Consider the following 14360-nt stretch of genomic DNA (forward strand, 5'->3'; position numbering starts at 1 on the left):
TCCGGCACTCTAGTCAAACAAAATAATGCGGGTCCTGGCTCTGTTGGAGACTTGAGAGAAAAGACAACGTATTTTTATACATCATGCTTGACGCCATCTCTACTACAAAAACGTATCATTATGCATTGAAAGATTCACAATTGTTAACAATCACTCTTCTCTTCTCCAAGTTTTGTCAACTTGACTGAACGGAAGATCTTTGGCTGTAATTTAGTCGCTAGCTGTCTCGTTCTAGAAATGGATGGATCGTGGACAATATAGACTCTAACCAACATTATTAGTATGAATCTACATTGTAGCCACCACACAGCATGTACAATATAGGACTCAGCCAATGCCTCGTATATTCTTTTTTTTTTCTTTTTTCCCTATCATTTAATTGAATTAAACAAAAGTGATGAAAACCAGTTCTCATTTTCAAAAACAGAGCCACATTTTTATCCTCCATGCATCAGGGATGCACTAGCAGATCCGGCTAGGACTGCCAAGAGTTTTCATTATATTACGTGAGGAAACACATGGTGGGAATAAAGCAGGTATAAGGACTAGTAGTTTTAACCATAGATTCAGACCAATCTAAACCTGGTACCATGTACTCGACTTCTGATCTGTCTTGGATTAAACTACTGGACAAAGAAACTTGCAAGTTTGAAATTCATATCACACTAACTTACAACATGGGGATGCGTTCTTTTCATTGATACGAGGTGAAAATCACAAAAAGTACACCACACATCAAGAGTGGAGACCATCACTGTGGCATTTAAATTATGGCATACTATTATTCTTCAGCTCAACTAAACAAATAAAATCGAACCCCAACAGTGTGAATCCATTACCTACACTGAATAAAGAGCACATCCCGAAGCAGTTTCAGTCTTCAACTTTTCTTCTATGTCTGCAAGTGTCAAAGATAAAAAAGATTACCATATGATAGATGACAGACCAAATGAAAAGATGCAATGTGGAGAAAAAACACTAACTAGAGCAATTACATGTACAGGGTATATAAATAACACTGGCAAATCAGACACCCATAAATGTTCAAAGTGATTTAATGCCAAGGAGCACAATTCTTCTGGCTTTTGACCAAGGAGATCAATGGTCATGAATTAGTTGTTGATGGATCGTCCTTCCAACCCTTGGAGAGAAGATCATAGTTGATTGATGCAAGCTGGGAGAGATTCTAAAACAAGGGAAAAAAAAGAAGTGAGAATACAGTAATTGATACAACACGCTGGTAAAGGAATAAATATACCACAAATCATCCCATGAAAAATAGCGAAATAAACATTGGGGTAAGATATGGCAATGACCCACCACAACCCATTTAACCTATTATATTAATTGCTGACTTAACTAAGAACAAATAATCCATGTGCGAAACATTATTTAAAAGCATGATGAAAAATTCTTCCCTGCAGAGCATTTGAACAGGGACCAGCCAAAAGTTAGCTATCAATCTTCCCCCAATTGAGCACATAATTATTTATAGTTCATAAACAAACTTTGATTCCATATCAATTCAACCTAAAGCCATAAAATCACATTGCACATATTATGATTGTAAGTACTATCTATCGCCAAGTTTAACTTTTAACAGTATTTTTGGATAGAAAAGTTTCATATGGAATCAGAAACTTTCTTCCCTTTAGTGCCAAAAGCATCTCAAACATTCAGATTGTGTATAAACCAAGGATACGACAATCCAGTTTAGGGGAATGAAAATACCTTAAATGAAAAATTACTGAAGGAGTAATTGACACATGAACCAGACTCGAATTCAGCAAGACCTCCACATTCATCTCCCTGTTCATCAATATGGCCCAAGAGTTAGTCACTTCTGCAAAATATGCAGGGGAAAACACAAATTTCAAATTTTGTGATGTTTTACCACTTCATCATGGCGATGGCTTAAGCAGCTACTGCTGCCACTCAAGCTATCAGAATCACTTGAATCCTCAAAGTCACTGGCTGGATAATTTGGGTCATCTGAAGTATTCCACGAGTATCGACTTGTGAAGTAGCTTGTATCTAGTGCGCTCTCTGAACTGGGCACAAATGCAGCCTGAAAGATTGATGCAAAAAAGGCAGTCAATCTATAATCCATGTTGTAAGACTGCAAAAGGTCATATTTATTATGTTCATGGAAGAATCATCACACCTTCTGCCTAGCAAGTGTGTCCCAGTTGATATCTTTAAAGAATATATGCTGCTTCACCTGGATCACAAGTTCTGCATTTATTATCAAGGTAGAATGCAATAAATGCGTGAATATGAACAGGCTGAAAATAAAAACTAGAAATACAAACTAGGTTCACCTCTGACGCTCCTCCAGCTCCAAGTCTCTGGTCAGGAACTTCAGTTAATAATCTGGAGACAAGTAGTATTAGTCACTTTAGGCTGAAAAATATCTATCAATTCATAATCCAAAACTCTACCCAAGGCAATCTAATTTGCTGTAATATATCATGCAAATAAAGATCTGCAGAACACAAAATAGATAACAAAGACTCCAAATTCATTCAGGTCTCGTCAAATACCAAAAATATCCCAAGGGCTTGTATTAATGACAAATCAGTTGAGATGGAAGCATCCTTATCATCAATGATGATAAAATTAATCACACAAAGTATACATTTCAATAACAGAAATAATTGAATAACCATTTATAATAACTAGACAAACTCTCTTACCTATCAATTAGATCCTGTGCTTCAGGACTCATTTCTTCAGGCACCCGGGGCCAAGGTATATTACGGTTGAGAATATTATCAAATATTGTCTAGAAGCAAAATAGAACGTAAGAATGCAGCAACGGAAAGGGAACTGAAATTTAAAATGCAGATCAAGGAAAAATATATAATAAATTCCAAAGGTATTGCAAGCTATCATTGAAAATTACTTTCCAGAGAGGCATTCCACCAAATAAGAAAAGGTAACTGATTAAGGAAAAGAGAAAGGGTAATTGCAATGCATAAGATGATCCAAAATACCCCCTCCACCTGAGTAACTACTCACATATTTGACTTTATTAGTTGTATGACTTAATGTTTGAAATAACTTTGCAACCAACCCTGACTCATGTCCAGCATGTAAGTAGATACCAAATCCCTATAGGCACAGTCAGGCAGCAGATGAGCCTGATATGGATACACAGAAATTCAAAAGTATAAACAACTACATAGCTTGTCATGCACTATCTCGGTACCCACGCGCATCTACATGAGTTGTCATGCACTATCATCTCAGGCCACTCAAGGCTTAAATTAGCAGCAAATCTCCAAACATGACAGGCATCACCAACCAATGTAGAGCAACAATTTCTTGCAGATTCGTCAGGAAATTAAAATTTTAATAACTTCATTTTCCCCTATAGATTCATCCATGTTCCACTTCCACGCCTATAATTTAGGTTTTTAAATTATTTTGTGAGATACTATAACATGCATGGAGATTTGAGAAAAAAAGTGAGAGAAGTAAGAAAATAGAAAAGGAAGAAGAAAATATGAAAAAAGTGAAATTCTCATCATTTATTTACAGTAAATGGAAAATTGAAACTTTTTAGAAAAATATAGGGGTAGAATTGGGAAATTTTATAAAATGGGAATAGAAGTGGAGCATTGATGGATGTATATTGCAAAAATCAATACCTTTAAAATTTTACCTTGCAGACAATGGTGCTGTTGCAAATGCAACATTGCTTAGTGCTAAACAATTGGAATTGCCCTTGCATGATTTCAGTTATATGTTCACCTAACCAGATCTCCAGCAATATTTTTTAATCCAAATCTATTGGCCTTGTAAAAATAAGCCTTGGTAGATTGCCTCCATATATAGTAAATACCCAACTGAGACAATAAACCTAAATTATACTACCTAGTAATAATCCTTTTCAAGTTTTTGTATTTCCTCAAAATCACTATATTACTAAGTGATGATGAAACAAGATAAAATCTACGGAGAACTGCTCTACTTTATGTCTTAAAATAATTATCTGATGAACTTCAGATTTTCTCAGAATCTGTCACACCTGCCTACTAGTAGCTATTTGTTCAACACCTTCCTCCTGCACTTATCATGAGCTGTAGTCAGAAATGAGAATTCTCATCCTCTCCTGTTGTTACTGACTCTGAGCAAATTTTAACCCAATGCCAAACCCACTGCAGGACATAGAACATAACTGAATTTCCATTCCACCAACACACTATAGTAGGCCAGGCTTTGGCAAAACTACATATTTTTTGGTCTAGGTAAAAGAAGAAAGGAATTCAACATTTGAAAATTGGATATAGGATGGATGTATGGTGTTTGAGGGAATACTAGTGTTCGTGTAGCTCAAATAATCCAAGTCTGGTTGCTGAAATTTCTCTGCAGTAAATATTAGAATTTAAAGAAGCTCCAGGAATAACATCTAGAAAATGAAACACAAGCATCACACCTCGGTTCCTAAGAGTCAGACCTAACACTGATTGCATCTCACAATCACAAAGAGCATATTCCCTGGAAAGTTCTTTGAAAATAATGCATTCCATTCCGCCTAGTAAAGAACATATAAGATGTTTATATAGAAACTCCTAATTCTAATTTTGGGTTTGACCTCAATGAGAATGCACTACTATTGTTAACCTAAACAAAAAAGTTCAATCCTCCTCTGTAAAGACCTTTCGGTTCATAAATCCTGAGCATGAAAAGGCCACTAACATGTTGTTTAGAGAATAAAAAAAATAAAAATAAAAAAGAGTTTTAAGCAAAAATAAATTAAAAGAAGTATGCAAAAGAAAATGGAAAGGAAAACAATTCACCAAGAGAAAAGTTGAAGAGAGAACATAGCAACAAAATGCAGAACCAGACAGTATATAGAAGTAGGGAGATAACCTGGGGATGCTCCGCATTAAAGGGTGGAATACCAATAATCAGTTCAAATAAAATAACACCCACAGACCACCAATCAGCGGTTGTTCCTGAGGAAAATTGCACATAATAGTTTATTGTTTCAGGCATTTCAATGCAATCAAACAAAAAGGTTAGCATTGCCAAACATACAATTTTGTTTAACCTAATATTGCATCACCATACAAATTAAATAACAGCATTTGTAGCTAAAACAAGGTATACAAACCATGTCCCGTTCCCAAGAGTATCTCTGGTGCCAGATAATCAGGTGTACCCACAGCTGAACGTTTCTTCCGCCTTTCTCGCTGATGCTCAGAAGTGGATAGTTGAGGTTCATCGTCCACAAGCATGGATGTCCCACTAACAGCTGGACCAGATAAATCATCAGTGCTATTGATGAGACCAACCTTGGAAAGACCAAAGTCTGTCAACTGTTTACAAAGAATGTACACCTTAGTTAGACAAGGGCATATAGAAATTAAATATCAGAACATGGTCAAAGAAGAAGCAAAATATATGCAATAAAAAGAGTAGATGTCTTGATGTTGAGAAGAAATAGCAGGAAAAATAAAACAAAAAAAGGGAGTTACCTTGATGTGCCCATCATGTGCAATCAACAAATTATCAGGCTTCAAATCACGATGAACTACATGCAGTGAGTGTAAATATTCCAAAGCAAGCACCTTAAAAGCAATAATAATCAGATTTACAAACTGCAGCACAAGCAGTAAAAGTATTTGCAAAAGAAGAAAAATTAAAACTTACAACTTCTGCAATGTATACCCTAGCAACATCTTCATCTAAGCAGCCCAGATTTCTCAACAATGAATACAAGTCGCCACCATTCAAATACTCCATCACAAGATACAAATTCTCACGACAAGTAAATGAATAGAAGAAGCGAACCTGAAAAATTACACATTTATTTTAGAATGGAAAAGAATTTCTCATGGCATGCCAAAATGCTTTGCAAGCTAGACCTGCTCACCACAAAGGGATTGCGGACAGAAATTAAAATATCTCGTTCGGCTAGTATACTTTCAACTGCATTCTTGCGGATCATATCAGCCTTTTTAAGAACCTGTTGCAAATGCAAGTATACAATCAATTCAGATCCAACCCCCTTTTTAGTGCGTGTTGAAAAACAGACAAGCATGGGACAATCAACAAGAAGAAGAACCACAACAGAAACAAAAGGTCTGCAAACTTGCACACTGGCACAAACATTTTGTCTAAAATTTCATCTATTGAGATTACACAATTAATTAAGAAACAAGAGTTACAATATTGACAGAAGGGAGATTTGTCATTCTGAACTTTTGAAACAAGCATCGTTATGAATGCCATCCCTCAAAGTCAAATCACACAGTTTCCTTAAAATCTCTATAAAAAGTGCTCATAAATATTCCTGCTGGAATTCAAGAGATCTTTTGTCTCCTGTCTTGCTCTTTATATAAACTTGAACGACCACCAGCAACACATAAAAATCAGTCTATTATTTGGCACAAAGCCCACCAGGCCTAACTACGATACCACGATCTCACCCCGCTCTGTCTTAATTAAGGAAATCTGCTTTGGTGGGACTATTAGTGATCTCTTTCTACAAGAGGTGAGATGCACCATTTGACTACAAGGTCCCATGAGCTTCATAATATAGTTGATTGAACACGAATTTACATAAATTTTGTCCAATCAAAGGAAATTTTTCAAAGAAAAAAAGCAAATAGTAAATATAATGAAGCAAAAAGTCAGAACAGAAAAGGAAATTAAAACCACAGCATCAAACATTGGTACCTTAATGGCAAAAAGATCTCCAGTTGTTCTCTTTTTAGCTAAAAACACCCGTCCAAAGGCACCACGACTTATTGGTTTTATTATCACGAAGTCATCTATGGAGGTACGATCCTTAGAAGGATGTGTGGGACTTGTTCTCAAGCTTCGAACAACATCATCTTCCAGAGGAGCATCTTCATCAATTACAGTATTTGTTATATCAACCTTCTCATCTCCCACTAGCTCACAGAGCTGCAAATACTTCTCTCTGCACACGAAGAAAGAAGAACAGAGTGGTGATCAATTAACTTTCAATCAAAATTCAAATTTTGGAAATTATCCAAAAGAAGTGGCACCCACACTTTCATTGGAAAGCTAAATCCAAACTTTGTAATTCATGGATATTCTTTGCATATTTTGGCATAAAACTCTAAAAATAATAACACATAATACTCACCGAATAAGCTTCTCAATTCGTGTCCCAAAAGTCTCCACCATAAGAGCATCAAACTTTCTCCTGTCAATGACTACCCTCAAGTCTTCAAGACAAGTTAGCAAATAGGATATGGCGCGATCATCCTCCAACGGCATAGTTGCTACACATCTTGCAATATCAGCAAGTTCATTCAGCTGCATCATATGAAAGGACTTTTAGACAGACACAGACACATTAAAAAATAAAAATTTAAACAAAAAGTAATCAATTCATGTCAGCAAGAGCCACATTAAGGCCACACAGAATCCATCTTTCATGTATTTAAGGTGCTTCGAGCTGCCTTAAGAATATTATTATTACATTTTCTCTTGTCTTCTCTGAAAGCTTACACAATTGCAAAGAACTTCATTTTGCATTTAGTACATGACCAATATTTAGGATGAAATTTCATTATAAAAAGAAAGCCAAGCATTATAATACTGAAGAGACACGCCCTCTCAATAGTAAAGGAGTAAGTAGTTCTTTTAAATCCTAAAACACAGCGGTTAACCCCTTTTCTTTAAGATGCTGGTTTCAAGGACAGGACCCATAACCGATTTATCAATAGGAAGAAACAAAGTAAAGTAGACAAGAACCTGTGGAAGATCATCATGCTCGGAAAAGGCACTCTTCCCTGCCAAAAGCAAGTCTATCTGACTATTCCTTGGTGTCAATAATGGAGATCTAGGAGTCATGCTACCAGCTGATGATGTGGCCATTCCCTGATCAGACTTGGGACCAAAACGGGTTTTACATGACATGGAAGGTAAACCCTTCATGTCATCCATAAAAATAGAATTATCAGCTTCAGGAAAGAAATCGAGCATGTCCTCAGACCCTCTCCGAGACCAATCACTGAGTTTTGGTGAGAGAACATCAGATTCTTCGGTCACACTGGAATTTGATACTTTTGCAATGTCTGGGCTTCCCACTGCATGTTGGATATCCTTCTGTGCAAAGGATTCTATCATCTTCTCAAGCGTTTCAGAAATTCTGATCAAGCGCTCATTCACACTTAGACACATCTGATCACATCGATCTGTAATTGCACAAATTCTTGAATGGTCTTCTACATATAAAGTTGGAACTTCCTCCTCACAAATGCGACAAATTATTGAACTCTCATCAGCAATATTCTGCTGATCACCCCAGTTACCCCAAGAAATTTTGTGTTGGTGCTTTGTAGAATGTTCATGCAAATCTTTGACCAATGGAAGCTCAGAAGCTTTAGCAGCAGCCAGAAGCACATCAGAAGCTCCTTTCCTGTCATTTGACGTTTTCAAAGGTTCATTCTTATCATCATTCTGCCCCCTTGGAGGAACAACTTCCTTTGTAATTTTTACAGGAGGAGATGGGAGTGGCTTCCAAGAAGAGATCCGATTCCTTCCCGTAGGAGATTCGTCACTCTTTGGAGTGTTATCAGCAGGAGAGAGGAATTTTCCTGGCAGTATATCTTGTTCTCTGCCCCAAGCACACTGCTCTTGACTATATGATTTCCTTACTGATGCAGCCTTCTGCTCTTGACTGTATGATTTCCTTGCCGAAGCTGCCTTCTTTGGAGCACTAGAAATTTTTCCATCCCTACCAACACCTGGAGGAATGCGTTTATCTGCAGACTGCAAAAGCCTAAGCTGATGAAGCTGGAAAATATTTTCATCCTCAGCCAGCCCACTTTCCTTGTGGAATTGCAACAATCTGGTACACCTTGTAAGGATGAAAAGCATTCGGGTATGGAGCTGCTTCAGTATTCCTGGAGGAAGTTCTTGGCGTCTATCATCCAAATCTTGGACTATACCTTCACACTGAAGCCAGAACTCTCCAGGTGATGTCATAGCACAACTCCGAGCTAAAACCAACAAGTCTTCAATAGTTTCCTGCCACTCAGGATGACTATCTGCATTTTTTTCAAGAATTCCAACCAGATCCGCTGCAAAGACAGCCAGGTCAGAATTCACTTCTTCCTTTGCTTTGTCAAACTTTGCCCGTATGACAACCAAGATCTCCTGTACAAAACCAGAAAATTAATCTGGAGGCGAACTTCCTAGAGCACATTGCACCATCTAGAGGAGATATAACACAAATTAATGCATTACCTCCAAGTTATTTAACCCTCGAGGCTTCCAAAATGGGAAAGGTCGTACACCTTTGGAATTTAATTCATGGGAGAAACTTTTGATATCAGCAGGAAACCTCTTTCTAGGGGCACTTGTCACACGAAGTATTGCTTGAAACCTGGGGGATTCAGACTCCTTTGGGTTGTTACAATCATAAGTCTAGAAAAGCAAACATTTAAAACAACGTTGTGAGGAAAACTAACTGAGGACGAAGTAACCGAGTAGAAGACAAGTGAATTCACAGATAGTACCAAAAAAAATCCTTTCATCAGTACCTCAGGTGTAAAAACATCAGAGCTTTGCAAGCTCTCAGAGTGCCCCCATGATGAATTATGTCGACCTATTATGGTAACAAAATATCAGAAATGTCTTTTTATGAGAAAAGACATTAAGAACATTGCCTATGAGTTAAAACATTCCATGAGCAGAAACCATTTCCACATTACAAAGTTTAAATTGGTATGAATTTCAGAGAAGGTCCCACAGGACAATCCTTTTACATACGCAGATAAAATAAAAAAAAGTTAAGGCAGTTGCAACTCTACACACTGTTTTTTCTGTATACAAAATCATTTCCAATGATGAAAACATAGCACCCTAGGGCCCCGTTATGTACAGCCACCTAACTTCTTGACAATTTAAGAAAAAGCCTCAATTCCCAGCAAATTGACGAAGTTTAATTGCAGTTCTGCTGCAATTGAATAGTTATTCTTTTTACACATGAAGTACTATCAACATACAATGTATCTTTCCTTCTCACCAAAATTTCTTTTGTTTAGAAACATGAACAAGTTTGCTGTCCAAACAACTCGCGCATCAGAAAATTTTCACTGGTAACACATTGTGCCAATCTGGTCCGTATGAATGCATGCAACATTTTCAATACCTCATTTTGAACAGCCCCTGTTGTTTTGACATGATGAAGGACCTACTAAATTGTATCTCTTCCAAACTATTTTTTGATATAATTCAATCAACCAGAGCATACAGATTCATCCCCACTAACTCCACAATTTTTCTTTATGAAAAATGGAAACTCTTTTGCACAAACTCAGCAATTATGACTAAAGCACAATTCTGAAAGTTCCACCAAAATTAGACACCTTAATTTGAACTTTTCCTTATATAAATTATTGTTCTGGAAACAAAGATTAGAATTCATTTTGGATAATTTATATTTAGGGAAACAACCATTACTTAGTTAACTAAGTTACATGGTATATTGCATGTTGGAACATCGCAAAAACAAATGCACAAAATATGGTCCTGGTGCAATTTTAAATCCCTTCAGTTCCATCATTCTTAATGCATTGCTTGTTAGGTCAGATCCAAGAATTCATTAAGCAAAGGTGAAATTGCAAATGATTTATCACTCATTATTTCCAGTCAATCTCGAAAATCCACATATCTTACAGGTACCCGTCATAAAGTTCATTGAGGAGCTGTGAGTACTTAGAAGCTCATTGCTAAACGTAATCATCCTCCTTTCAGATTTAATTCTATGGAAGTTTTCAAAATCAGTTCACAGCAGACAACGAGTTACATTTCAAGGATGTGACTTAAAGCTTCTTAGTATTTACAAACCTTAATTACTCAAAAGCGGGCCTTTAGTCCTATATTTTCCAAATTGACTAAAAAAGTGGAAACAGCTGCATTGGACAAACTTTGAAATCTGGATATGCTCCCAAATTATTTCACTTAAGAAAATTTTAAATCTAAATTGGGGGCATCATTCAAGCTTTGTTATTTTAAGCAAAATTTCCCAACAAGGCAAGTTAAAAAGTCAACCAGTAGTATTTTCAACAAAATGATTGTGGGCTTTCTTCCAAACCTTTGCATAACCTTTGGAGCAAAGAGCAAGCATGACCAATAGACTTCACTAACCCTTACTTGGATATGTGCAGATCCTCTAGAGAATTCCTCACTAAATTCACCTAAGGCTTTGAGGATGCAAGGGGTTAGATCTTGCTTAAGATTGAGTAGATCCCATTTCAGGTGATTTTATGGAAGAGACCAAAGAGGATTAACAAGAGCAAGTATGAGACTTCGGGTTCACAGATGTCCTGATAAAATATATCCTTTTTCTTTTTCCAGGATAGGAATCCTCTTCTGATCCCATTGCAGTCTCGATCATCTTTCTATCATCATGCCAGGCATAAATGATTCCACTGTTTAAACAGCCATTTGCCCACATTCAACCAAGCCACCCCCAACTAAACACCTACAATTCTCAGACAACAACAAATTCTCCTAAAAAAGTGCATCACCTAGTCTCTATCATCATTTTATCATCACTTCATACACAAACAATTACATTTTGGAAACAATTATATCCTACATTCACCAAGTCATCCCTCACTAAACACCTAAAAAGATGTCACACTAAAGCAAATTTTTCCAATTAGTCAAATTTACTTGACCAAATATGCGACCAAATGTAATCAACAAGTAAAAGCAAGCAGTTCACAACATTCAAAGCTATGCCAATTAAGAAATAAGCAAGTAACATCACTAAAAAGGAAAAGGAAAACATCATACCAGCTTCACTAGATGACTCCCCATTCTGCAACCTAGTCCTTGCCTGCAAATTAGGACTGACCTCTCTAGACTGTCCCCCTCCACTTCCTGTAGACATACTGTCCCAATTGTCACCACCGTTACCACTCTCTTGAAACCCCGTCAACTTACTCTGCCCCTCTATCCCTTCCTTCTTCTTCCCTGACCCTAAAGAACTTGAATTCGAACCCGACCCTCCATCCCCACCACGCCTTGACAAATTACTAGACCCCAATACACCACTCCCTTTATCACCTCTAAAACCAAAGAAACTCTCTTGTGGCAATGGCCCTGATCTTGTTTTGATCCTATTTAACCCCAAAGATGATGCTAAAATCGGCGAAACTGACGATTTTTCTGCTTCTTTCTCCTTATTTTCAACCAAAACACCACCTTTTTTGGATTTTAAACCCGTCCCAGAATTTGAAGTCCCGGGTTTGGTAGGAGTTTGAGGTTGGTTCACAGTTTCTTTGCCTTTAAAAAACGAGTCTTTCTTTTTTACCCCATCTTTAACTTGGGTTTGCTTGCAAGTAAAATTACTAGAACTACCAGTACTAGTTGGAGTAGTTGGGGTTGAATCTTTAGATTTGGAGGCTTTCTTCTTGTCGGATCGGATCGGTGAATTTGACCCGATTGATCTTGGACTGTTGTTGGATCCATCAGGACTAGAAGTTTCTGATTTCTTTGAAGATGAGAAAAACAGCTTGTTCTTGAACACCATTTCGTTTTAGAGTTTCTTTTTTGTTTTCTTTTTGTGCAGCAGCAACAGCAACCCTTTAGAGGAGCTGCTAAAGAGAGACCAGTGACATTTGAAGAGGATGTGTGTGTGTGTGTGTTTTTTTTTTTGGCTTATTCAGAGAGAGAGAGAGAGAGAGAGAGAGAGAGAGAGAGAGAGGAGGGGAGGCGAATGGCGGTGGGTTTTTTTTTTTAAGATTGATTGGAGGAGAGGAGAGACAGAAATGTGGCCGGATGCAGGGAAAGCGAGAAGGATATGACTGAAAGTAGACTGAAAGGTGGTTTTGTGTTAAAAGGGGTGACTTTTTTTTTTTTGGTAAATGATAAATAAAATTAAAATTAACTTTAACAACAGCAAGGTAATCTTATTTTTTACCGTTAATTATATAATTTATAACTTATTCAATGAATTTGTTTTTCTATATTTTTAGTTTTCAACTGATGCTCTCTTTGTTTACTAAAAAATTATTTTTAAAAAAAATAATTGTTTTATAAATTAAATTCCTGAAAAGTAAATTGTTTTCTAATATTTAGTAGTGTTATGAAAAATAATTTGGAAAACATTTTCTAGTATTTGGTTATATTATGAAAAATAAATTAAAAAATAATTTATTGATGAATTAATTTTTTTTTCAAGTTTATCTAATATATATAAAATATTTAATATAAATATTTAATCACTTACAATAAAAGAATGAAATCTAAAAAATATAATGATGAATTTTTTTTATTAAATCCTATATTCATATATAGCTTATTTTATAAAATATAACTATATATGTCATATCATATTATAGAGATGTAACATTGTAAAATATTTCTTAAGTAAAATCTATTAATATTTTTTTTTTAATTTTAAAAGCTTAAGATATGTTTTTTTTCTTACGAAGAAAGCCAAATTAGTTTATTGTATTAACTAAGAGTTATATATTTGGGTTTTTTTGGTATAGAGATTTTTTTAAAAGATAAATAAATACATAAATATTTTAATGGGTTTTTTGGATAAAGATTTTTTTTTTATGGGTATAGGCAATTATCCCTTTAATATATATATCAAATAAGCATCAAGAAATAAATATAAATATCTAACATCAAACATAGTCATGCATAAATATTAAGTTTTGATGTCATACACATACATATTAGTTTAAATTAACAAACATAAAATGCTAGACCGAATTAAATAAGTAAACATACTTGTTAAATAACAAACATATACTTTCTTATCATAGTAAAATCATCTTAGCAATCAGGTATGCAGTAGTATTGGTTCATAAAATTCTGAACCCAAATTTTCCTCAAATTATCATTTTTTGCAATAAATGCTTTTGTCAACATTTCATTTTGGACCAAGTGCTCAAATGCATCCCCAAGAGTGATTTCATCAAAAAGGAAGATGTCTTTTGTGCACTAGAGGAAGATATCTCTTTTCCCTTTGAAATTTCTTCATATTCCCCTTCGTTTTCAATTGAAATTGATTGTTCTTCAGTGTTCTCTTTCAAGTTGACATCAGCATATGATTTGACATAATTTTTAGTTGCTATGTCTTTTCCAACAACAATTGTCATTGCCTCGTACATATCAAGTTTTTTGTTGAGATACTTGTCATGATTGGGATGTGCTTGTTCATAAAGTTTAAAATATGCAATTTTTTAGTTCCTTGTATAACATTTTGGAAACAAAAGTAGATATAAAAATTACAAAGAGTATAATATTTATCATACATTTACTTCTTCATCATATACATCTTTCGAAACTATAATAATCTTCAAACAATCATCCCAACCAAAGCCATTTTTATTTTTAAATTT

At 35.6% G+C, this 14360-nt stretch overlaps 1 protein-coding gene across 1 annotated transcript; it reads right to left on the minus strand.

The window, feature by feature from the left end:
* Positions 1-666: 666 nt before the first annotated feature.
* On the minus strand, positions 667-12799 carry LOC133675113 (probable serine/threonine protein kinase IREH1). The gene is made up of 18 exons (XM_062096390.1): positions 11797-12799; positions 9534-9598; positions 9238-9417; positions 7741-9147; positions 7127-7299; positions 6691-6937; positions 5885-5977; positions 5662-5802; positions 5487-5579; positions 5123-5327; positions 4879-4964; positions 2697-2785; positions 2322-2373; positions 2165-2221; positions 1895-2068; positions 1732-1809; positions 996-1186; positions 667-898 (listed from the first exon to the last, which is right to left on the minus strand). Exons 1-17 carry the CDS (start codon positions 12533-12535, stop codon positions 1106-1108), a joined length of 3960 nt encoding a protein of 1319 aa, XP_061952374.1. The 5' UTR covers positions 12536-12799; the 3' UTR covers positions 667-898; positions 996-1105.
* Between the last annotated feature and the right edge of the window lie 1561 nt (positions 12800-14360).

Source organism: Populus nigra, chromosome 16 (genome assembly GCF_951802175.1).
Source record: "Populus nigra chromosome 16, ddPopNigr1.1, whole genome shotgun sequence".
NCBI lineage: Eukaryota > Viridiplantae > Streptophyta > Magnoliopsida > Malpighiales > Salicaceae > Populus > Populus nigra.